This window comes from Podarcis vaucheri (assembly GCF_965113315.1).
Source record: "Podarcis vaucheri genome assembly, chromosome: 13".
In the NCBI taxonomy this organism is placed as follows: Eukaryota; Metazoa; Chordata; class Lepidosauria; order Squamata; family Lacertidae; genus Podarcis; species Podarcis vaucheri.
Window position 1 is genome coordinate 30,478,752 of NC_138751.1, and position 25,748 is coordinate 30,504,499.

At 48.2% G+C, this 25,748-nt stretch overlaps 2 protein-coding genes across 6 annotated transcripts in view; one reads left to right on the top strand and one right to left on the bottom strand.

The window, feature by feature from the left end:
- RARA (retinoic acid receptor alpha) overlaps positions 1 to 21,892 on the top strand; it is a 194,792-nt gene extending 172,900 nt beyond the window's left edge. For all 5 annotated transcript variants that reach the window (XM_082197309.1, XM_082197308.1, XM_082197307.1 and 2 more), the window contains 7 exons: positions 5,138 to 5,286; positions 7,962 to 8,103; positions 12,680 to 12,840; positions 14,128 to 14,304; positions 15,626 to 15,830; positions 19,447 to 19,605; positions 20,467 to 21,892. In XM_082197309.1, the coding sequence (XP_082053435.1) occupies positions 5,138 to 5,286; positions 7,962 to 8,103; positions 12,680 to 12,840; positions 14,128 to 14,304; positions 15,626 to 15,830; positions 19,447 to 19,605; positions 20,467 to 20,681 (1,208 nt within the window). In that variant the 3' untranslated portion in view covers positions 20,682 to 21,892. The remainder of the gene's footprint in view (positions 1 to 5,137; positions 5,287 to 7,961; positions 8,104 to 12,679; positions 12,841 to 14,127; positions 14,305 to 15,625; positions 15,831 to 19,446; positions 19,606 to 20,466) is intronic.
- GJD3 (gap junction protein delta 3) overlaps positions 1 to 25,748 on the bottom strand; it is a 348,483-nt gene that overhangs the window by 310,289 nt on the left and 12,446 nt on the right. The gene's annotated exons all lie outside the window — the stretch shown is intronic.

Genomic DNA, 25,748 nt, shown 5'->3' on the forward strand with positions numbered 1-25,748 from the left:
AATAACAAAGGGTGTTTCTGAGCATCTGTAGAGTGCCCCTCTCTCATCACTGGCTTAACCACAACCAGTCCCCTATGTATCTGGGATTATGAATACAGTCATAACTCAGGTTACAGACGCTTCGGGTTGCGCGATTTCAGATTGCACACCATGCCGAACCCGGAAGTACTGGAATGGGTTACTTCCGGGTTTCGGCGCATGCGCAGAAGTGCTAAATCGTGCTTTGCACATGCGCAGAAGCGCCAAATTGCAACCCACGTTTGTGCAGGCGTGGCGCGGCGCTGCGGGTTGCGAACGTGCTTCCCACACAGATCACATTCGCAACCCGTGCGTCCACTGTAAAGGGTTTCCAGGAGAGACAGTCTCTCCCTTTTGCAATTCACCACTGGCTCCAACCTGCTGGGCTCTCAACCTTTCTCAGAATTAGGAATAGAATCCAGCATCTTAGTTGCTCAGATAGCCATGTGCCTCTGTGTCTCCCCTGTGGTTGGCTTTGGGCCACTCTAGGGTGTGTGTGCGCGCACGCGCATGTTGGGGTAGGGATGGGAGGGGGAATCGGCCTTGTGAGACCTTGCATTTGGGGCCATCAGGGTGAGGACGTCATGAGCCGTGAGTTGGTGCAAAGTCCTCAGGGTGCATTCCCCAGCTGTGAGCCTCTTCCTGCGCAGAGGCCCCACTCAAACGAAACCCCTTTCATGTCTAATCTCCTGGCATGCGCCAGCCCTTTTGTTTGGCAGGCCACATCCTGGCTCTATTCCCTGCAAGGTTTGTGTGTCTGTGTGTGTGTAAGGGGCTTTTTATTTTTTAAAAAAAGTGGTTAAGAAGGGGGGAGCTAATCAAACCCATCCTTGGGGGACTGGCCTGGAGGCCTTTCCCATCTGAAGGCCTGCTCACCCTGCTCAGGGCCAGGCCTTTTAATATCCTGTCTGACTGGTTTACTCCGGACTCCGGCTTGAAGAAAAACATCGGCAGACATCCTACAGGAAAGGGGCTGTGGGTGTGCAGCCAAGCGCCTTAACCTTTTCATGCCTGGGGGAGCGGAAAACGCATCGCACATGTGCAGGCTGTGTTTCTTTTCATTGCTGCCCTTGTTTTGCGACTGTGCCCATGCAAGTCCGCGCATTTGCACGGCCACAGCTTCTCGTCTGTTTTTATTGACAAGCTGCTCTGACCTATCTTGCCTTTTGGCAACTGTGGCAAAAAAAGAAAAGAACCCAGCATTAGGTTCCCAGTCTTCCTTCCACGGCTGGTCTTGACCCCATGTCTTGCACATGCCACCACACCCCCTCTGGTGAGCTGTCTTGAATCCAGGAGTCGTGGGAACCAAAACATTTGAACAAGATTGTGCCAGGGTGGAGGTGAGATCAGTAAACTTTTTTTTTTGTGTGTGTGTGTGTGCGCGCGCACGTGCGTATACACACACACACACACACACACAGAGCATTTCATGGGACTGGAGCCTAGAAGCTTGGAGGGAGGTTTCCCTCTTGAGTCCACCTCTCTGCTAGGTCAGATTTTCCTTAAAAGATTCCATGCGGCTCCATTTTGTGGCATACAAGTTGAACAGATCGGATGGGGGTGCATCTCAGGGCCTGCCGTCATGTTACACTGGATTACAGTTAGTTTTTATGCTGCTTTCCAGCTAGGACAGCCCCAAGGCTGCACATGCAAGTTAAAAGCGCAAAATAAAACAATAAAACACCAATTAACAAACAAGACTTATCGAGAGAGGGGGAAAAACAATAGTGAGTCCTGATAACATCTTAGAGAAACAGAAGCAGGATGAAATCAGGGGCCTCGCGCAGTGAACACAAGTTGTCCTCGTAAAACTCCAGATGGTAAGATGGCCTTCAACATCCATTGGGAGGAGTGGAGGGAAGAGTCTGTAAACAGACCCTCCAAGGGAAGGAGGTTCCACAGCCTAGGAGCCACCATGGAGAAGGCTCATCGTCCTTTGTACAATGGCAGGACATGGAGCAAAAAACCCTGCAAATATCTCAGTGGTCTAGCAACCTCCTTTGGAAACAAGAAGTCCAAGTTGCTTTGGAATTTGAAGCAAACTGGGAGCCAGAGTAGTTCAAAAATAGAAAAGCAGTGGCCTCCATGTGGTGGACCCCAGGAAAAAGCACTTGGCGCCAGTTGTAGTTTCCAGACATACTTCCATGTAGACCTTACTAGACCAACCTTAGATGTGACCAAAGCATGAGTGATGGTGGCTGTCTTCTTCAGGAAGGGCTGTGATATTGGTTTGTTTTGGGGTGGTTTTTTTAATTGAGGCATTTTTATCCCACCTTCACTTCCATAAGCTTAGGGCATGTTTACATTAGACTGGGAGAGAAGAGGGAGGGAGGGAGGGAGTCTGACTGTTTTGTCACTCAGGAAGCTTCATGGCTAAGTAGAGATTTGTGACCCAGGTCCAGTGCTCTAACCAATACCAGGGGTCAGCAAACTTTTTCAGCAGGGGGCTGGTCCCTCAGACCTTGTGGGGGGCCGGAGTATAATTTGGGAAAAAATATGAACGAATTCCTGTGCCCCACAAATAACCCAGAGATGCATTTTTAATAAAAGCACACATTCTACTCATGTAAAAACACACTGATTCCCGGACCATCCATGGGCCGGATTAGAAGGTGATTGGGCTGGATCTGGACCCCGGGCCTTAGTTTGCCTACCCATGCACTACACCAGCCTGGCCCACCTGCCCGAGCTGTGCAAAAGTACTTCCGGCTACAGCCACCACTTGAGCATCCAGGAGCACAGGATAATCCCAAAACCATGTGCCAGACTCTTGAGAAGGAGGATCATCCCATCCGGAACAGGATAAATACCCATCCTTAGATCAGCTTCCCTGCTGGCCAGCAGCACCTCTGTCTCGCCTTGCATTGTTTCGCCACCTCCTGTCCTCAGCTTCCTTTAGGCACCTTTTTCATTTTGCCTGCTGAAAGATCTGTATAACTCCAGAGCTTGTGTGCTTTTTATGCCAACAGATTTTTTGATTCAGTAAAATTAAGCTCACCTTCTTCTGCTCTTTTTTGGCAGGAGGGAGCTCCCTCCTTAACTAATCCTGCAAGTTGGCCGCTCAGAATCTTGGCTTCCCATCCCATTTGCTGTAACCCATCTCAGACCCCTGCTTCCTTCTCTGAGATGGGAATAATATCCAGGCTTTTAGCTGCATCCTGTTATAACCAGCCTAGACCTGCTTCCTTCTGCATCGGTGGCTAGGAGTCCAGATTCCCAGGCTTTTCTTCCTCTAGGGATCATCCGTAGGATATATTGCATTTTAAATGTCTTCTAAAAACCCTTTTCTACCTTCCGTCACACTTCTGCACCATTTCTAACCAGCACCGAAGGTCTCGTTTGTCGCAACTGCATTATCTCTCCCCACCCACAGAGAAATGTGACATACTTTATAGGGGATTCCCTGCCTCATATCACAGACACAAGATTGCACTCTTGTAGTCAGTGTTAATTAACTTGGAGCAACCACGCAACAACTATTCACACCCCTTTTGCCCTAGAAGAACCCCGGTTATTTTGCTAAACTCCCTTGCTAAGCATATATGCACTCTGTGAAAGCACAGAGGCACTTTGGTCTGTACAATAACAGTCTCTCTCTCTCTCTCTCTCTCTCTCTCTCTCTGTGTGTGTGTGTGTGTGTGTGTGTGTGTGTGTGTTTCTGGCATTAAATTGCAGGTTTTGTTGTTGATTTTAAGACAAAAGTGTCCGGATTGTTTTATCGTCCTCCTTCCCGAAAGCAAACCCTTTCCCTTCCGGATCCAGGAATCCAGCAGCGTCAAGTCACTACTGCACTGCCTCCCTTTCCCCCTCCCCACAACCCCGCCCTGTTCTGTTGAGCTGCTGTGCCAAGCATGTAAAGCTCCTGGGATTGGCTGTGTCTGGCTCAATCCCACATCTTATTTCTCTGGCCTGAAAATGTCAAATCGCATATCGCTGCAGTGCCATCCCACCCTTGCAGAGAGCATGCTGGAGGCGGCTTCCAAAGCTTCCAGGCCTTCGGGCATCCCTGTTTAGGGTTACTCTTCCCTACTGGGCTGTCCTGTTCCCACTTCTCAGTGTTTCTCGGGGAGGGTATCTTACGTATAGGCTTTACGGTTGCAGAATCTGCCTGCTAAAATATGAGCAGCTGAGCAGCATCCCTCCAGGACAGAGCGCTGGGGCAGCTCAGACTCCAATCCTGCTGTTGAAACCACAGAATGGTTTTCCCAGGAGGCCAGCTGACATTTGTACAGTGGTACCTCGGGTTAAGAACTTTATTTGTTCTGGAGGTCCGTTCTTAACCTGAAACTGTTCTTAACCTGAAGCACCACTTTAGCTAATGGGGCCTCCCGCTGCTCTTGCACCACTGGAGCACGATTTCTGTTCTCATCCTGAAGCAAAGTTCTTAACCTGAGGTACTATTTCTGGGTTAGCAGAGTCTGTAACCTGAAGTGTCTGTAACCTGAAGCGTATGTAACCCGAGGTACCACTGTACTTGAATTTGCCTCTGATTAGCAGCCGTTGCATGATCTGCGGGGGGCCCACTCCACCCCAGTTTTCTAAGTTCAGTCAAGACAAAACCCCAATTTCAGTGCAAAGGATACAAATTGATAACCAAACAGCAATTGTTTTAGAATGTAATCTTCCTTGCATCCTGCGTTAGTATCCCTGCAGAGAACTTGGAAGGGTTTTTCTTTTTCTTTAGGGCAGTTAATAGTAGGCAGGACCAAGTAAGATATTTTTGTGTGCAAATGTCTCAAGAGCACATATCCTTGATCCTTCCTTGTCTTGCGTCTATTTCCCATCACAGATCAAATGTGTGAATGGACCATGTCACAGATCAAACGCCATGGACACAGCTTTCATTTCTCCTCACATCACCTTGCATGCAATGCTTTTTCTGTGGAAACGGTTCACACATTCAGCTCCAGCCAAGCATTCAGTCCTCAAACATAGGGGAGACAAGTGATGTATGAATACAAGCCCCATAAGTGGCATTATGAAAGTGAATTGGTCGGGTGATTTCATCATGTAGGTTCTAGGCAGACTCCCCACCCCTCACCCCAAATGCAGCCTCTTCTGTTTGCGTATTTAGGCCCTGAGAAGCTCACCTGATTTATCTTTCTCTTTTTTTCTGCAGCCATTGAAACGCAGAGTACCAGCTCGGAAGAGATTGTGCCCAGCCCCCCTTCACCGCCCCCACTGCCCCGAATCTACAAGCCCTGCTTTGTGTGCCAGGATAAGTCTTCTGGCTATCACTATGGGGTCAGCGCCTGTGAAGGATGCAAGGTGAGAACGGAAAGGGCAGCTGGGAAAGGAGGACACCTACACTGCAGGGGAAAGACATGGGGGGGGGAGTGCCAATAGGTTGGGTATGCGAGTTGCAGTACAGTTTTTTAGCCGCCAAAACAGACCACAGGCAATTACAAAAGAGGGGCCATGAACATGGAACTCTTGAGAGAGGTACTGCGATGTAGTGGGGACGATAAAAAGTGAAGCACACCACACGTTCACTCCTTCTGGCTGGCGTGTTTCCCCCCGCACAGAGGCCTTGTTGCTAGGCCCCATTGAAAGTCACATAAACACCCCGTTTCCCTGTTGCTACCACCTGCTCCCCAGCTATTAGGGCCGGTACCGTGATGCCGTGTCCCATAATAATATGAAGCCGCTAAGTTTAGGTTTTGCCCCTATCCCATGGGTTTAGGGGGACAGAGCAGTGTTCACGCAGAGCTTAGAAGCAAAGCTCTGCACCTTTCCACGCTAGGAGGAATTATTATCACTATCATTGTCATTGCTAATATGTCATTGTCATTGCTAATAAGGTCCCAGGGTGGCTTACAATTTTAAAAGCCTCATTGATATTAAAGCACAATATTAAAAATAGTGCAAGACAACTTAAAATTACAAAAAACAACAACAAGCTGAGTCCTGAAAATAATACAGAAGTATCAAGAGGCATGTCTTCAGCAGTGGAGATTTCTGGGCACCAGGTTGACAACCACAGTTTAAAAACCTCTGCCTTATTCCATAGTTAAGGCCATTTCCACTGTATGCGTTTTCCCTTCTTGCAGATTGAGACAAGCGAATTGTTGTGAGAGCAAGCAACAGTCCAGCAATGTAGTTGAGGTCATAGGATTGTAGTGTTTTGAAGGGACCCCCAGGGTCATCTAGTCCAACCCCCGGCGAATAGATATTTCGTTGTTGTGCCTGTAGGGTTGCCATATTTTGAAGAGAGAGAAAAAAAGAGGACACACTAGTCGACTTCTGTTTTTAACGATGGATTGCTAGGATGACTTTCACTTTACAAACCCATGAAAAAGAGGACATGTCCTGGAAAAAGAGGACACATGCCAACCCTAATTATCGATAGTTCTGGTTCTGTTTGAAAAATGAGGATAGCTGGCGTGGGCACAAGGGTATGTTTTAGTGTATTCACAAGAGTTGTGTTCACTCTTCTTTTTCAAAATTCCCGTTTATTCCTCTTGTCTTTCTGCTAAGAGGATGAGCTCCAGTTGCTCCACCTGTGCGCGCACACACATGCCCTCACTTGCACCGGGGCTTGGCAGTGTGACCCTGTAGATCGGGCTGGCAGAGATCAGCCTGAGCAGGCAGGCGCTGTGCTATGTGCTCAGTCCCCAGCAGCAAATCCCTTCCCTCTGGCTCATTAACACGAGGCCCTTTGTGCCTCTGGTAGCCTGGAAGAAAGGCCTTTCTCCTTCCCCGCCAGGAGTCTCCTAATCTCATTAGAGGGACGTGGCAATGTTGTCTTCGCTCCCCTCTGCCATTGAGTAGCCGGGCCTCTGCCATGGCCACCCCCAAAGCAATGGGCCTCAACTTCTGACTGTGTGCCTGTCCCAGTTGCTTGCAGGGTCGGCCCTTTTCTTTTTGGTTTAGCACTTAAGAGAGCCTCTGACATTTGGTTCTCTTGAGAATGTGCAACATCGGGCTGTTTATATTCTGCACCCCAGTGTAGTTTCAGAGAGTCTCTGGTTTCTAGCCCTCATGTGTAGAACAACGTTTGCCCTTCCCTCTTACTCTTCCGTCATTACTAAAGGCCTACATTCTCTGAAGCCCCAACTTATTGTAACATCAAATATATTCAATTTGCTTAGTTCTGAGAGTGTAAATCAGGCTTCCTGGATTTTTTGAGGTGGGGGCAGCAGTAGTGCAAGGGTAGGCAAAGCCTTTTTTTGTAAGGCCCATCCCTGTGGATGTAGTTGCATATAATAGACACCAGAAGGCTTAGTTTGGTCAGAATCAAGTATACACTTCCAGAGTAAGTGCTGAATACATTACTTCTGGTAAATGAGCCACCATTAGCCTCTAGTCTAGAGGAACATGAAAATATGTGTCCTGGGCTTTTTAGACTCGTCAACCCATGTGCTATCAGAAACCAAAGGGGCACATTGGTTGCCAGATGTGAAATATATTGGCATTATCTCCAGCTCTCCTACCCCTCTACTGTGCCCTGGGCAGCTCTTAACATTTTGACAGCAGAAAAGGAAGAGCCTCTGGGGCCCTCTAGAGGATGTTGGGACTGCAAGTCCCATCAGCCGCAGCCAGTGGTCAAGGATGATGGGAGTTGTAGTCAGCGGCATCTGAGGGGGCAGGGCTTCAGGTTTCCAACCCCTGCTGTAGTACTTTTTTTTAGCATGTGCATTGTTTATTTATTTACTCACTCGAAAGGATTCATACCCTGCTCTTGAGCCAGGAAAGCTCGCTCCCAGAGCGTCCTTACAAATCAATAAGAATAACACAGCCCCTTCCTTCAGACTTATGATATAAAAAGACAGGACATAGAAGCAGGGTGGTGGTGGGGAAGGACACACACACACCATCCGGTCTCACACAGCAGCAACATTGGCAGAGCCCACTCCAGTTGGGGGGGCTGAAAGTGAGGGAAGGAAGGGTCTGCTTTGGTCTCATGCCTTGCTTTCCCCCTCTTCTCCCCCGCCCCCTTACAGGGTTTTTTCCGCCGCAGCATCCAGAAGAACATGGTGTATACCTGTCACCGCGACAAGAACTGCATCATCAACAAAGTGACGCGGAACCGCTGTCAATACTGCCGCCTGCAGAAATGCTTCGAAGTTGGCATGTCCAAGGAGTGTAAGTGGGGGAGGAAGGGAAAAGCTGCTATGTATCCTCTTAAAGCAGTGGTGGCCAAACTTGGCCCTCCAGCTGTTTTTAGACTACAATTCCCATCGTCCCTGACCACTGGTCCTGTTAGCTAGGGATGATGGGAGTTGTAGTCCAAAAACAGCTGGAGGGCCAAGTTTGCCCACCACTGTCTTAAAAGTAGCAGGTCCTCACCCCCACCCTGAATACCTTTCCGCATTCAAAACTCACAAGGGCCATTGAGCAGCGGGAGAGCAAAAGAAAAGAAAAGAAAGGCAAGGGAGATGAGAGAGCCAAGAGAGGTTCATTTTCAAAAGTCAGATTTCTAGTCCTCAGGATTACGGAGGTACGTTTCAAAGTTTATGGTTGTGTTGGTGAAACTTCTAGGGGTTAGCAAAGAGATGGTTGTACCCAATGATAGTTGTACTCAGAGGAGACTCAATCGAAATCGGTGACTCCAAGTTAGTCATGTCCCTTAACTTAAGGGGCCTGTTCTGAGCAGGGTTTGCGTTGGCTCCTACCCAGAATGTCTGGGCCGTGCATGATCGCTAGGCCTTCCTTGAGGTTTCAAGGCATGGCTATGGCTTCCCTGCCAATGCGCTCTCTACTTCCCCCTCGGACGTATCTTTCCTCCCGCACGACATCTCTTGTGGAAATAATAATAATGCAGTGTTTGCATTTTAAAAATCAGTCAATCGTCAAATTGACCAGTGCAAATATAGGATATTGCAGTTGTGTGGATATGTAGGACATTACGTCCAGTTTCACATATTTTGGGGGGAAAGGGGAAGGGTTCCCCATTCTTGCTGGTTCTTGGAGGGGGGAGATCATCATGACTGCTCTTGCCCTCCTCCAACCTCCCCCAAAACAGCTGCCATTGAGATGGAGGGATTTTTCCAGCTTTCACCCCAAAGAGATGGTGCGTGGAGCTCGCCCCTCTGCTTTGTGCTAATTTTGAGGGTGTTTCCCCGGCAACCGGTGATTGATGATGTCAGAGATAAATGACGCAGACAGGGCCCTCCTGGCGTCTGCAGTGCCTAGTTGTCATGGCTCCCGACTGTAATGGGGGCGGGGGCGGAGGGAACCCCACTTCGCCATGACAACTCCAAGGGTGAGATTAATAAACCCTTGGGGTGGGGAAATAGCAGATTGATCCAGTCGAAAGGGAGGGCTGGATGGGTGGGGAATCGGTGGATGATCTGGGACATTGGCGGTCCTGCCCTCCCCAACCCCTTTTGCCTTTTAGGTGAGAAACAGGATAATGAAGAAATAGGGCAATCAGGAAGGGGTGGGGTGGGGCAGGCATTATTCTGGCCTAGTCCCGGCCTTGCTCTCCACCCATTTTTGCTGAGTAGCAATATATAATCCTGGAGTCCCTTTTTAATGACCACAGTCCATCTGTCGGCCCTGAAGATGTTCTAAGGGAGAGAAAGATGACTTAGCTGACCAAATAATAGCTAGCGGGAGGAGGACTCTCGTTGAATTCAGGTACAGAGCTAAGGCAGGACAGGAACTGATGTCTTCCTGAGATGTAGAGCCACTCTTTTTTCCAGGGAGGAAGGGAATTCAAGTACAAACCAAACTGAAATGTTTGTTAGGGAGCGGGCGCAGAAAATGAGGAACGCGGGGGCACCTTTCCCAAATCTGCTTTTAAGATGCGCCAACAACAACACACACACACACACTTCTCCTTGTGCCAGCTGCTTTTTCTCCCCCCAGCCCCTATGTGATGATGGATGCAGTATTTCCCCCCCGCCCCAACTGCTTGTCTGGACTGTGCTTTATTGAATTTGCCAAGCAGACATGACTGATTTCCGAATTATCCCCCTCCCTCCCGCCCCCACCTCCTCCCTCAGGCAGGGCGGTGAAATGTACCAGCCCACTGTGAGCGAAAGACTCATCTGGCGTTGCCGTATTTATTTTATTAATATATAGATATAAGTGTGAGTGTGTTTTTAAGGAAAAATTAAACCCCAAAAGGGCACACACCAACCATGCGTTCCCACATGACTTCCTCCAGGAATTATCCTACTTTGGAGTCCTGTGCAAGGATATAATACCACAAGAGAGAGAGGGGAAAAGAAACATACACAAAGCTTTGTGCTTGCCTCGATAAATCCCTTCCACGCAGAGGCAACGCCACAAATCTGATGCATGTGGCAACGTCTTGTTTAGCAGCCCCTGGGTCTTAGTTCTGTAATTTGCGAACAGTTTTTTGTTCTATGTAGGTTAATTAAATTAGTTAAGAGGCTCTGGTTTGACTTTCTTTTGTCTGCTTGAATTTCTAGCCCCTTCTCATGTTTAGGGTTCCTGGCAGGTGAGAGAGAGAGAGAGAGCTGCTCACGGGGAAGACGTATAGGAAACATCCCATTTCAGATACCTTGGCACAACACAGCAAACGTTTAGAGCTCCGCTCCCTTTGCTAGCTTTCTCTCCCCCCCCCCCAATGTGCCTATAAACAGCTTGCGCAGAGAAGGTTTTAAACACTTCCTTAAGAGATTTGGGTGTTGGCGAGTTTCCAGTGGAAGAGAATTCCGCTCTTAGTTTGCTGAGTGGATGGTCCTCATGAGGACAACGCCCCTGGTAGGTCTTTGGGATCACTAATGTAGGGGAGGAAGACATTTCAGGAACTAATGGCTGAAAGTGGAGCAGGTCAAACAAGGCACGGGTTAGGATGGCAGGCTTGCTTAGGTCTGGAGGGTTGCCTGTTCTCCCTTCCCTTGATGGGGTTGCACTCTCCCTGAAGGAAAATGCTTGCAATCTCATGTTCGCCTGGACCTTTCTTTTCTGATGGGTAGATAGATTTTTGTGTGCGCATGCATACGCATGTGCAGGGCCTTCTCAGTGGTGATTCTCAAGCTCTGGAATATGTGCCTCCAGAGCAGGCACCTCAAACTGTTTGCTTCTTGACATTTCAGCTGCTGGTTAAAGTTTCATTGATTGTGAAGAAGGCTCTTTCTTAACGGTGGCTGGTCATTTTTATACTAAGCACGTCTCTCTCTCTCTTTTCTCTTTGTTCTTTGATAACTATTTCTAAGCATCTATGTGATTTTTTTGGAAATGACTTAAAAAAACTGTGATGATTGAATGTGATCTCAGGTGCTGCTTTTTTTTGCACCAAGGGGAAAAAGGTATAGAAGTGCTGAACTAAACAAACAGACTGAGATTGGAAGTAAGAATATAATGGTTAAATATTTATGGGAGTAAAGAAAACCGCACTTAGCTGGATAAATGCATGGTTTCTGTTGCTGCAGCTGCCAGTCACTGAGGTCTGGAAAGGACGCACATGTATGTGGGCCCACACACATGCTCCTTTGCACATATTGCATGCACACACATCCGTCATGAGGCCAGGTTGTGTTTTCCTAGCTTCCCAGGGGCATGAAAAGCTGCCACATAGTGAACAAGATGCCTTGTGGCATGTTGTAGCACCAAGTAAATGATTTGGTGAATGAATACATTCTGCTTGCATTCCAGGACTGACTAAGGTAAGATTGGGAACGGATCCAATTTACTATAGGGGCAGGTAGGGGAGGTGTCTCCCTCCTCTCCTGCAACATCTAGTTGCCAACCAGTGTTAGAAACTCAGCTATATAAGCTAGGTGCCGAATGCCTCTTTAAACCAGGGTTACAGTCACCAAAACGGGATGTCCAGACAGCTCAAAAGTCGTATTTTTCAATACAACTTTTTGGTTCCTGAAATCCCATTCTGATTGTGCAGATAAAAGATCATGGGTAGAATTCTACAGGATGTGTTCAGCTAGTGTGTTAAAACAGTCAAGATCCAAGGATCCCCAGGCATGAACCTCCTGGCAGCCAGGCACCTTCACTTGGTTGCAATGAGTGGCCGGTGCCCAGGTGCCAAATGCACCTGGCAAATTCCGAACGCTGTTGTGATCACTTTCTTGAGACTTCAGGAGCTATTCGATCTGCGGGCCCGCTTTCAGTTTGCACTCTCGCTCTCCAGTGTAACACACAGTGGCCTGGATTGGGAAGGCTGATCTGTCCGTGGAGCTAGGGCAGGGTGGACAGCCAGTAGAAGGATGCTGAGAGACGACAATCGGCCGAGGCATTTTTGTTGTATTTGTGTGGCTTTGTTTCTTGGATGCCTCCCTTGCGGTGTGGTGGGAGCACCCTTCATTTGTAGAAGGCCCCGGGTTCAATGGCCATCTGTCTTGGATGCTTTAGTTGAGATTCCTGCATTGCCATGGGTTGGGGGTCACTTCCAACTCTTTGATTCAACCCCTGGCACCCACAGGTAGGACTGGGAATACCCCCCGCCTGCCTTAAATCCTTGAGGTTGTGTTGACAGTAACTGAGCTCGATGGACCAGTGGCGTGACTCAGTATCAGGCATCTCCTTTGGTTTCCATTTAAGTGCATTTCTTTTTCTTTTTCCATTTATCATTGTTGTTGTTATATAATGAATCACAAATAATGGCCGTGGCCAAAGATGAGGAAGGGTGGGTTGGTTCTCCCTTTAGGGCTCTTCTTGATTTCTCACTCTCTCGGAAAGCACCTATCCTCACTTTTGCCATCCTCTCTTCTTTGCTTGCCTTCCTCTCCAGCCGTCCGGAACGACAGGAACAAGAAGAAGAAAGACGCCCCCAAGCAGGAATGTTCGGAGAGCTACATCATCACGCCTGAGGTGGAGGACCTCATAGAGAAAGTGCGCAAAGCCCACCAGGAGACCTTCCCTGCCCTCTGCCAGCTGGGCAAGTACACCACGGTGAGTGGCAGCCCGAGGGAGGCAGTGGGAGGGAAGGAGGAAGTGTGAGCTGGACGTGTTGATTGGTGCAGTTGGCGGGAAGGTGGGATCCACAGGCAGTCAGCTGGTATGGGGTGGGGAACCCCAGCTGGGGCTATGAGAGTTCTGCGCTTAGAATTGTAGTGTTGGAAAGGGACCGGGAGGGTCTCATGTAGTCCAACCCCCTGCAGGATGGACCTGCCCAGTGTGGAGCTCAAACCCATGATCCTGAGATTAAGAGTCTCGTGCTCTACTGACTGAGCTGGACAACTTCCCTGAAATTCCGCTACAAAAACAAAAACTCTGCAACCTTGATCAGTTTTGCTAGTTGAGCACCATGGTCCTTGCTGGTTTGCTTTTCCATTGCTTTCCCTCTGAAACTGCCTTTTGCAGAGTCCAGACTAATTGTCCGTTCAATCCACATGGAGCAGCTCTTCAGAATCTGAGGCAGAGAAAAGGTCTTTCCACATCACTACCTTCGTGGTCCTTTTAACCAGGGATGGAATCTGAGATATTTGCAATGGCCCTTCCGCTAGCCTGACTATGCAGCCCCATTCTCCTTGCTTCTGAGCTTCCCCTGGGCCCTTGCCACATTACTTAGGCTCCTCTATCCAGCCACAAGGGCAAGGAACCTGCTTGTGTTGTTTTATAAATACATCCCGTCTTTTATTACAGTGCCTACACAAGGCAGCTTCCAGCACTGCTCAGGTGAAAGCTGAGTCTCTCAAGAGGAGCTGCTTAGTTAGGCCAGCAGTTCAGAAAGATGGCGAGACACAAGTCCCAGCCCGATATGTGCAGATGTGGCAGTCATGAAATGTTCATTCGCATTTGTAACAGCTGTCCGTAGTTGGAAGATGTTACTTTTAAAGATAGTCCCCAAAATGACAGAGAAACACAAAAATACAATAAATTATTCTCCTCACCTGTGCCTGGATTTTATGTTTTCATGCATTGTTGTATAGTCCTGCACTGTTTAGAGGTGTTCATTCTGTATATGTTATATTGGAATATTACTTGTTTATTAAAATAAAAAGGTTTTTAAAGAAAAAAAATTTAAAACGTGATCAAGTCATGTACTTCACGGGACAGTGTAGCCGGAGAATCAATTTCTTCTTAATCTTCCAATTCAAGTGTTTGTGTGTGTGTATGGGGGTGGGACTGGAATCTAACCCCCCCTTTTTTTGCCCCCATCTCAAATGCATTCAGCTCTCTTCTTTTCCTCTCCGTCTTTTCATGCTGACTTTCTGGTCTCTTTTCCCTGCTCTACAGAACAACAGTTCGGATCAGCGGGTCTCTCTCGACATCGACCTGTGGGACAAGTTCAGTGAGTTGTCCACAAAGTGTATCATCAAGACAGTCGAATTCGCCAAGCAGTTGCCGGGCTTCACCACACTCACCATCGCCGATCAGATCACGCTCCTGAAAGCCGCCTGTCTAGACATCCTGGTGAGTCCCACCCCTCCTTCCAACAGGGGCAAGTCATTCGAATCCTTGAGCCTATAGGGCAGACATCTTCAGCCTCTTCAGAACCGAAGACCATGCGTTGGGGAACCCTTTTCTTTTTATCTTTAGGGTGGCCGTGCTGCCATTGCTCTCCACCCTAGATCAGTCCATGGTCCAGTAGTGGGTCCCCAACGCATTAGTGCAATGACTCCCAAACTTGGGTCTCCAGCTGTTGCTGGACTACAACTCCCATCACCCCTAGCTTAGCAGGACCAGTGGTCAGGGATGATGGGTATGTAGTCCAAAAACAGCTGGAGATCCCAAGTTAGGGAAACCCTGGACTAGTCGAAGCATCTATGCTATAGGGGGTAGGGGAGCCACATGAGAATTGTGGAGTTGGAAGCACTTTCAAAGGGTCATTTAGTCCAACTGCTGCAATGTAGGAATCACAGCTGAAGAATCCTTGGCAGGGAAGCTATCCAACCACTGCTTAAAAACCCCTCTGTAAGGAAAGTCCACAATCCATTCCACTCTTGGAACAGCTCTCACCATCAAAAAGCTTCCTGCAGCCAATCGGAAGCCGCACTTTGGTTTCTGAACATTTTGAAAGTCGAAGGGACTTCTGGAACGGATTCCATTCGACTTCTGAGATACGATTGTACAGTGGTACCTCACGTTAAGAACTTAATTTGTTCTGGAGGTCCGATCTTAACCTGAAACTGTTCTTAACCTGAGGTACCACTTTAGCTAATGGGGCCTCCTGCTGCCACCATGCCGCCGCCATGCAATTTCTGTTCTCATCCTGAAGCAAAGTTCTTAACCCGAGGTACTACTTCTGGGTTAGTGGAGTCTGTAACCTGAAGCGTCTGTAACCTGAGGTACCACTGTAGTTTGAATTGATTGGTTTGGTTCCTCCTACCCTCTGGAGCAGCAGAAAACAAGCTTGCTCCATACTCTGGTTCTCATCTCTTAAAAAAAGCACACAAATGAACCCATTTCCACCACCTCATAGTAACCTATTACAGTGGTACCTTGGGTTACATACGCTTCAGGTTACATACGCTTCAGGTTACAGACTCCACTAACCCAGAAATAGTACCCCGGGTTAAGAACTTTGCTTCAGGATGAGAACAGAAATCATGCTCTGGCGGCGCAGCAGCAGCAGGAGGCCCCATTATCTAAAGTGGAGCTTCAGGTTAAGAACGGACCTCCGGAACGAATTAAGTACGTAACCAGAGGTACCACTGTAATAGCATTGTGGAATGTGGAAGGCATTGGGAGCCTGTGTGTGATGCAGGCCTCTCTCCCGCATGCTGCTTCCTAGATCCTACGGATATGCACGCGCTACACCCCGGAGCAGGACACCATGACGTTCTCAGACGGCCTGACGCTCAACCGCACTCAGATGCACAACGCAGGCTTTGGGCCCCTCACAGACCTGGTCTTCGCCTTCGCCAACCAGCTGCTGCCACTCGAGATGGATGACGCCGAAACAGGGCTCCTCAGCGCTATCTGCCTCATATGCGGGGGTAAGCACCATTACTGGGACTGAGAGCAGGACCGATGCCCTCCATTCTCAGGGTTTCGTCAGAGAATGCATATAGTCATAATCATAGCTCTGCACTGTGTATGTTGTAGAAGAAGAAGAAGAGTTTGGATTTGATATCCTGCCTTTCACTCCCTTTAAGGAGTCTCAAAGCGGCTAACATTCTCCTTTCCCTTCCTCCCCCACAACAAACACTCTGTGAGGTGAGTGGGGCTGAGAGACTTCAAAGAAGTGTGACTGGCCCAAGGTCACCCAGCAGCTGCATGTGGAGGAGCGGAGACGCGAACCCGGTTCCCCAGATTGCAAGACTACTGCTCTTAACCACTACACCACACTGGCTCTCTCTGTATGTGTGTGTATTGTCCTTCAAACCCTGATAAATAAGACAAAACTAAAGTTTTGCAAAGCCAGAGCTTCTTCACCTGTGCCCCCCCCCCCGAGTTCCCTCAGAAGACACATGGATTGTTAAACCACTCATGAGATTTGTAGCTCTGTGAGGGAAATAATGGTCTCAGCAGCCTTAACAAACTACATTTCCTTAAAGTGGCATGATGTTGCTTTAAACACTGAGTGCCGATGGGGCCCTGGGGAGGGAACGGGCCAGATTCTCCTAGAATTCGGATTCTAGGATTCTCCTTGCACTCGGAAGTGTTAAGTCCAGTTCCCCAGTGTTGGTTTTTGTTGTTTCCCTTGGGCGAGTGTTCCCAGAAGTGAATATTTGTAGTGATGGAAGTAGTCCAAAACTGTTTGCTTGAAATGAGAATCGCTTAAGGAAGACGTAATAAAAAAGCAAGTTTATAACAGTCATTGGAATCCTGTAGCAAACATTTCCCTGAACCATTCCATCTAAATTTCTGTGACTTTATCTCCCATCTTCCTTTAAAGCAAAACAAAGTAACTCCTTAGTACGTAGACCAAACGTGTCAAGAGTTTGGTCTCATTCTCTCCCTGATAAGCTATTTATTCACATGCAGGGATTTTTGTTGAATTTTATTTTGCCAAGAGAGCACTCAAGTATTTAACTCCCTCATCATATTGCAGCCTGAAGTAGGGTTAAAAGACCAGGAAATCATTTGCCATTTGCAGCTCCTGAATGTTAAAACTCTTAAACTTGAGACTCAGCCATGGGGCTTTGAGTCTCCCAAGGCAAAATTATATTCACACGAACAAGGATGGTTGTAAGCCTGCCCTCCTCCACAGGAGGTCTATGAGTGATATTTATTTTAGAGCAAAGTATTTGGGTGCAAACCCCTCCAAAAGAACTCTAGAAACCCAATCATGTCCGCTCTGGAAACCTGAACCACTTGTTGGATTGACCTGCCTTCTCCCTGCTCGGTCCGAGCAATTGTTACTTTCTGAAGGTGCTGAGAATTGAGACCCCCTGTGCCTTTGCAACAAAAATAATGTTTCCAAGGTACCTCTGAAGCAAGGGGAGGGGGAAGGGCCATAACAGGATCACTTGTTGCCGTGAGATAGTTCTTGAGCCTTTCTTCACCCGATATTGTTCCTTTAGAAACATTTTTGTTGACTACGATCTGCGAATTATCGCAAACCCTTGCACGTCTTATATTTTGCCAGGGCCTTTTCAGTAGGGGACATCCCTGTCCAACAGCACCATCTGGTGGCAGGAAGTTATTTTGGTGGGAGGCATGAAACAATGCCCTTTTTTATATATAAAGCTTTTGATGAACGAGAGAAGATTTTTGCAAGGTCTGCAGTGGGGAGTAGAGGTGGTGTTGCCTTCATGCGCTATGAGGTTCAGAATATTTTCAAACACCAATGCTAATGACTGAAAGGTTAGAGGAAGCTTGTTCCCCACATTAGTGACAATGCTGTCATGGAACCCACATGCACTGACTTTTACTGTGTAAGGAAGAGTGCGAAAACCACATGCGCAGTTGCGATCTGTAGCTTTTAAACATGCGCCAGTTGCACACCATGGCAATCTTGCTGTGTGCAGGCACTGGAAAGTCACAACTTTCGCTAGCAGATACGCCCTTTGCAAAACAGACCTATGGTGCTATCATCACATGCAGCAAGCAACATGTGTGGTGGTTTTTTTGTGGGTGGTTGTGGGGTTTTTTAAGAAGTGATTTGGGTGTAGGAAACAAGTGAGAGATGTAACCCATACCCTAAATGAAGGCAGATCCATTTGTGGAGCCTGGGGCTTAGAACAAGAGAAGGACATCGAAAACAAAGGGAAACCGGGGTCTCGAAACGCAGCAGCTTGTGTGAATTCTGCATTTGCATGATTCCATCCGCTAGACATTTTCTAGGCTTGTCTGGAACGCAGTGGCTCCCACCTGCTCACAAATGGTCTCGTGATCATGGGGTGTGTGCTTCTTTTCCACAGGTGTGAAAGAAGAAACTGCAGCTGTGCAACATCTGCCTGTTGTGCATCTTTTAAAAATGCAAAGCAATTGGGAGGGGGAGGGAATAATACCTCTCATAGTCTTAGAAGTGATTTTGGCCATGGGTGGGGGGGTGTATCCATGTATTGGATATTGTTGTATTGGATATTGAGTATTGTTTTTAATACTTGATTGGGGGCCGCCCAGAGTGGCTGAGGAAGCTCAGCCAGATGGGCGGGGTATAAATAATTTTCATTTATTATTATTATTATTATTATTATTATTATTATTTGTCAGGGTTGCTTCCAGATCCTAGCTCACAGAGGATCACGCTAGCCAGCGATCATTAAATAAAAGTCTCTATTGAGTTACAGTTTCCATTCTCAAGCTGCTGCGTGCAACTCTACGTCTTATGCTTAGATCGGCGAAGCTTCGTCTGAATCTCCGCCCCTTGTACACCAACTTAATATCCTAGCCCTGCTCCACCTTTTCCGCCTGACTGCTCTTCTCTGGGTCCCTCTGCCCCCCGGGGTCTCTTCCTTCCGGGATTCTTCTGACGCTGACCCCCCGGACCCTCCTGTCTCCTTGCGCCGGGCTTTAGGACCTGGCTCCCTTTCCGGGCTGCCTACTGCGCCACCTTCCTGTGCATTTGAACTTGGCGCGCGCGCCCAACCTTCCACTTTCCGTCTAACCGTCTCTTCGCTCCCCGATGGAGGTGTGGCCACTCCTGACTCGTGCCCTCCCTCCTGTTGTGAGCTGCCAGCGCTTGATCCCTGGCGCCCTTCCTCTTCCCTGCTCTCTGGCGGTGACGCTGGTCCCGATTTCCAACTGCTCCCCTCTGAGTCCCCTCTGGCTCTATCTTCCTGGGGTGTCCCCCTAGTCTCCCCCCTTGCCCTGGCCACTGGTGCTCCTTTCTGTGAATCTTCTGATTCACTGGAAAGACTCGGAGATCTCGGGTCGTCGTCATCACTCATCTTTTCTTCTGCCTCCTCCCCCTCGCTCTCTGTTTCCTCCCTTGCCCTCGCCTCTGCTCCTGAACCCCTGACATTATTATTATTATTATTATTATTATTATTATTATTTGTGATGCATGCATCAATAAATGTAACACAAATTCCCTGTTAGGTTCGTAGACAATGGCTCTTACTAGGTGCATTTTTCTCTTATTTTTTGTATTCTGAGTGTTGTGCAGATGTATTTTGTGCCTGTTGTTTTTCTAAGTGCCTCCCCTCCCCTCCCTCTGCCCAGATCGGCAAGACCTGGAGCAGCCGGACCGCGTGGACAAGTTGCAGGAGCCACTGCTGGAAGCCCTGAAAATCTACGTGAGGAAGAGGAGGCCTAGCAAGCCCCACATGTTCCCCAAGATGCTGATGAAGATCACGGACCTGAGAAGCATCAGCGCAAAGGGTGAGCGCGGGGCTCCGGGTTCTGCACAGGGAGTCTCTCTCTTCATTTTGACTTGAAACGTGCCTAAAATGCCTAAAAACTCCCAAGTGCGAATGCAGCAGGCAGGTATTCAAAAGCATCTGCTTGCGATTCCTTGCAGCTCCTTGACAAGAGTGTGTGACCCGGGGGCAAAGCCTGGATTTGTTGCCAAGGATCATCCCATTATTGGGCTGTCCAGTGCAGGGCGAGGAGGGGAGGCTCAGCAAAGAGGTGGTGTGAGTTATGCTCTCCACCCACCCAGTCATGGACTGGCTGGATGCAGAGGAGTGCAGGAATGGGGAGGCACCAGCTGGGGAACCCCTAAGGTGAGTCCCCAGAGGAAGGAGGCTCAGAACCAGGGTGGTGGGGTGACTATGAGTAGCCAGAGGGGTCAGACTGGGAGGAGGAGATGTTGGCAGCAGAAGAGGCAACAGGGTTTAGTGAGCAGGAAGAGGCTGTGGCAGAGAGCAGGCTGGAGACAGGCTGCTGAAGAAGCCAGGGCGTCTTCCCCTCCTGCAAGTACCCAGCTCCCCTCCTCCCCAACCAGAAAAGGTATGAAGAGAGCAAAGACAGGCAAGGCGTCAGAATCTCAGATTGCTTGGGAAGGACCGGGGCGGGGGGGACTCTTAGAGAGCTGTGGGAAGGCCGGGACCTTCAGTCCTCACAACTGCCTCCTTGGGGCAAGACCTACAGAGAAGAGTTTCTGTGCTCGCTAGGCCTAGTCTGCTGAGCTGCTCTTTGAATAAAGAGTTAACTTCGCTGGCGCCTTGTGAGTTATTACTGACTTGGCACCTACCTCTGGCATTAAGTCGCCTGTCTGCCTCGCTCCCCCCCCCCGCGCAGGTGCCGAAAGAGTGATCACGCTGAAGATGGAGATCCCTGGATCGATGCCGCCGCTGATCCAGGAGATGCTGGAGAACTCGGAAGGCATGGACACTTTGGGGGCCTCGGCGGGAGCCCCGTCGCGCATAGGAAGCCTCGCCCCCCCTCCGGGAAGCTGCAGCCCCAGCCTCTCCCCCAGTTCCAACAGAAGCAGTCCTGCCACACATTCGCCGTGACCGTAGCGGCCACCGGGACAAGCTGCTTGACCCCCACCCTCCCGGCTGCCTGCTGCACACTTTGGTCTTTTTGCTCCCTGGGGCCTGCCTGGACAAACGTCTGAGGAGCAGGGTTGGGGCAAGGGGGGCAGGGAGCCGTGGGACAGCAGGCCGCTGCAAGTGGTCTCTCCTCCCTCCCCCTCCACGGCACTGCGTGGGCTGCTGTTGGGCCCGAGGGGGGTGGGCTTACACGTACTGTTCCATGCCAGCACGCTACCCTTTGTTCAACGGTTCCAGCAAAACAGGGTTCCACTTTTGCAATGAAGACCCCCCCCCTATTTGCGGGACATTCCCCCCCCCCTTGGAGAGGCACAGATCATCTGATCCAGGAAGTTCTGGACTCTGCAGATAAAGATCGACGAACCAATCTGAAGGACAGAAGCTCAAAATCTAGGAGCGAGACTTTACATACATATATATATCTATATATATATATATTAAAAGAAAACCCAACTGATTACAGAAAAATTCACCTCCTATGTGGCACGCATCCCCTCCCCCTTCGACACACACACTCTCACCCTTGTCGTGCACACATTATACACCTTCACTAAGGAGTTGCCTGCTTCTTGTTGCAGTGAAAATGAAGTGGTGTTTTTTCTTTTCTTCCCGGTTGAGTTTGCATTTCAGATGTTTCAGGGGAAAGGGTGTAATGTTTTCTTGTTTTCTGTTTCCTGTTTTTTTTATTTTATTGCTCCGTTTCCATCCTCGACTTGACCACCCAAAGTTAACCTTTCTCTCTTTACCCTGCCTTTCCCAACTCCTTGTCCACCCCACCCCCCACATGCCTAAAAAAAAAAAAATCCGACACCAGCAAATAATTAAAAAAGAAAGAGAGAGAGAAGTAAAATTAGTTCTTCAGGGTTTTTCTTCTACACATAGAAAGGAGGAGGGAGAGAAGGATTCATTCATTAAAGAAAGAAGAAATATTATATATATAAATATATATAAAAATATATATATATAAATACATTTTAAAAGAAAACTTTGTAAAAGTTTGGAATTTGGAAGATTTCTAGGAGGAGGGTGTGGCAAGGAGAAAATCAGGGTGGTTGGGACACAGATTCTCCTACCGGCTGGGTCACAATTTTCTTTTAAAATGCTAACCCGTATTATCTAGCCACAGTTGAGCACTTTTAAAATCAGTGTGAGATAAAAGGTACTTAACTTTGGCTGGGTTTGTGTTGTTTGGCTATGGGCTTCTTCTATCAATGGACAGAATGTGTCTTCACGAAGGCACTGAAAAGATTTGTGGGGGGAGAACAAGACTGGGTTATGAGTGCTGTGATAGAAGTTCTTTTGAGCAAAAGCCCTCCAGCTTTCTGAGGTAGGGGTGTCAAAAAACCCCAAACCCAGCATTGTGCACTGTTTCACGTTTTCACTAACCAAAAAGAACCATCCCAACAAAAATCTTAAGACTCTCTTTTATAAGTATTGTCACAAAGCGTTTTGTGAGAGGAAATACCTCTCAGTTCCTTGGGCTCTTTTCACTTTGTTCTTTTCTGGTAAGAATAGTTTTTGCCTGCCCCCCCCTTTTTTTAAGGGCAGGAGGGATAAAAGCCAGTCGGGACTTTTAACGAGCCAATTCTAGAGCCAATCCCAATGAAAAGTGTGGGTCCTTTCCCCTCTCCTTTTAAACCCGCTTTACCCTTGTGCCATATCACAAACCACTTGCCATCACACCTGGGCAAAGGCAGGGTGGATGTGGGCTGCTTTTCAAGAAGAGCAGCACTAATTCTGCCATGCTATGCCCAGGGTTAGCTCCCATTGGACTCAGTGGGATTTACCTTTGAGTAGACACAGCATTGTACTGTAAGGCTGTTTGTTCTATATATCTGGAATCGAGCCCCATTGGGCTCAGTCACACTTATAGATGTGTATAGGACAGCTATCTAAAAGAACAGATGACCTGCTGCTCAGAATTAAGTCCTACTGGGTTGAGCTGGACTTGAACCCAGGTCACCGGGTACAGAATGGCAGCCCTCAGACCTCTGGGGTTTGTAGAACTAGTTCCAAGCTGCTTTGGATCCTGGCCAAGAAGTTTAAGACGAACAGCAAGGAAGACTCCCGATTTATCTGTAGATTCAAAACACAAATCGCCACCAAAAATGTGACTGGCTCCATGTACTGGGGTAAGGATGAGGGATTTGGGTGGGGGATCAAAGAAGGGCCCACACACAAAATTATTATTGATTTTTATGTCTTTGAATCTACAAACATAAACAAAATCGGGGTGAAGGTAAAGCAAGAAAACACACACCCCAGTGCTCCTTCCTCAGTTCAAAGGACATGTGCTGCACACCTCTCAGATATGTATATAAAGCTGTTATTTCATATAAAAAAAAGATACCTGTGAGCTTAAATCCTCCCAAAATTTCTGCATTTGGTTGGGGGGCAGTGGTAAGTGTGTGAGAAAGAAACCGAATTATTTTGCTTATTTATTTAAACAGATACAGTGGTGCCCCGCAAGACGAATGCCTCGCAAGACGGAAAACTCGCTAGACGAAAGAGTTTTCCGTTTTGGAGGTGCTTCGCAAAACGAATTTCCTATGGGCTTGCTTCCCAAGATGACAATGTCTTGTGAGTTCCTGCTGGTTTTTTCCCCTCTCCCCCTTTTTCTAAGCCGCTAAGCCCGATCAGCAGATAAGCCGCTAAAAGCCGCTAATCCTCTAATCCGTCAATGGGCTTGCTTCGCAAGACGAAAAAACCGCTAGACGAAGAGAATCACAGAACGTATTCTTTTCGTCTTGCGAGGCACCACTATTGCTGTTTTCTGAAAGTCAATTAAGTAATGCTCAGCCAATGCTTAAATGGCCTTTTTATAATAAAAAAGGTGGGGGTTAGCTAAGGCCGTCAAATTAATTATGGTTGTTCAGTAGAAGCTCCATACACTGAACCAGCGTATCTCTGAAGGACAGCTGCCAGGGACAATTAACGGGGGTATGGGGTGTGGAAAGCTTCAGGCCTTGCTTGCGAACTTTCAGAAGAATCTGTAAAAACAGAACACTGGACTAAACTTGATGTGAGCCCACAACACAATTTTTGCATCCACCAGAAGCCTTGTTCTATCCCTGGTATGGCCACATCTGGAATGCTGTGTGCGGTTCAGCTCAATTCAGGAAAGATGTTGGCAAGACGGGAAACGAGAAAATATATAGAGAGATGACAACGACAACAACAAATTAAGTGTGCTAGGGAAGCTGGACCCCTCCAGGTTGTTGTTAGACATCTGCTTCCATCTAACAAATAGCGAGGGCGCACGAGACAGCCCCCCCCCCAAGAAAGAAAAATTGTATGTTGCCAAACGGAAGTTACTATTATGTAGACTTTGCAGTCTCAAGAAAACAGGCCTCTAGTCTTTCCATCTGTGTATGTGGAGGGAAAGGTGCTGTTGGAAGAAACACCCTGACAACACGATATCGCTGCTGAAACAGACAGACAGGTGTGAGTGCCTGTGGAATTTTAAGGGAGTGGCTTATATTCGGGTATTGTCTTTTTTTCCTCTCCCCCCGCCCTTGAATTTTAAAAGGTGCGGCTGATATTCAGGCCAATACGGTATAAATATTTTAGCTCCCGTACAACTTGAGTTCTGTGTCCCAGCCCCCTGGGAATTGCATTAGGTCCACTTGGGAATGCCGACGTCCCACTCTGCTTTACACACATCCAGCCCCAAATACTAGACACTGGGTCACTGCCCGCTGAGTTTTTAATAGAGCGTTCATCCCGAGTTGTTTGCACAAAGCTTGCAAGGAGGTTAGCTAACTAGTTAACCAGCATGCAGATCACTTTGCAGGGAGGTTAGCCAATGCATCAAGGAATTGTTGCTTTCCAGTGCATCTCCTCAAGGGAAGCAGATTTCGCTGCAGGAGAGCACCAAATCATGCGTAAGTAGGTGCACAACACAACCTGAATCTGCCGGTATGTGATTGAATCCCACCCCAAAATAGGCAATGGCTAGGCTCCTGCTGAGAGTAAGTGCTCCTTGACACAACTCCTCACTGTGCATTACAAACTGACTGTCTGCCACCCTGCGATCCTATGGAAGCCTTCCTCTGCAATGGCACCTATTTGCCTAAAGTGAATTCTGCCCCCAAGTGGAGCATTGAGCAAAGAAGGAAGAGCAGAGCAGTGATGGCTGGAGGCGAAGTGGACTGACAGGTGAGGAAGAGGGAGGCCGATCTAGGCAGAGGAGCCTAAGCAAAAGGGCTGGATGGGACGAATCCAGTTAGAATGAGGCAAAAAGGAAAACTGGGATGAGTAAGGGTGGAGCGTGGCTGATTATGCATTGCCAAGAAAGGAGGACACAAATTTGCATTAAATGATCTGTGAGTATTGTTATGTACAGATGTAATTTTTTGTAATAATTACTGTAAATAAGTCAGGGGTGGTAGAGCTGTGGCACTAGATCAGGCATGTCCAAAGTCTGTTTCGGGGGCCTAATCCGGCCTGCCCGTTGATTTAATCCGGCCCCTGTGGCAGTATATGTCCTGGGATAAAATCCTAAAAGAATTGGGGATTAAATCCTTAAAAAAGCTAAACAACTTTGAGGTAAACATCAATTCTAAGAAAGCTCAACAACTTTGGGGTAAAATTGTAAAGAAAGCTAAACAAATAAAGCTCAACAACTTTGGTCGGCCCTCACACATGTTCACTTCATCAAACCTGGCCCTCTCTGAAAAAAGTTTGGGCACCCCGCTAGGTGCTGCTGGTCTCCAGCTTCCATCAGCCTTGGCCAGCACAGACCACAATCGAGGATGAGGGTGGTTATCATGCGGCAACGGCATACAGAAGGCTACAGCTTCCTCACCCTTGGAAAGGCAGTCCGATACAACTCTTGCCATCACCGGGAAGACTGCAACCAGGTGGCCTGTTCGCCAGCTCAGTCTGCTGCCCAGGTACAAGTTGGTACAGCTCCTGCTCTCACTTAAGAGTTCTTTGCCCTTTGAAATAGAGGACTTCTTCAAACAGATTTGCAAAGTAGGATACTCTGCCACTTCAGAGTTCTTCACCACTGGAGAGGAATGAAAA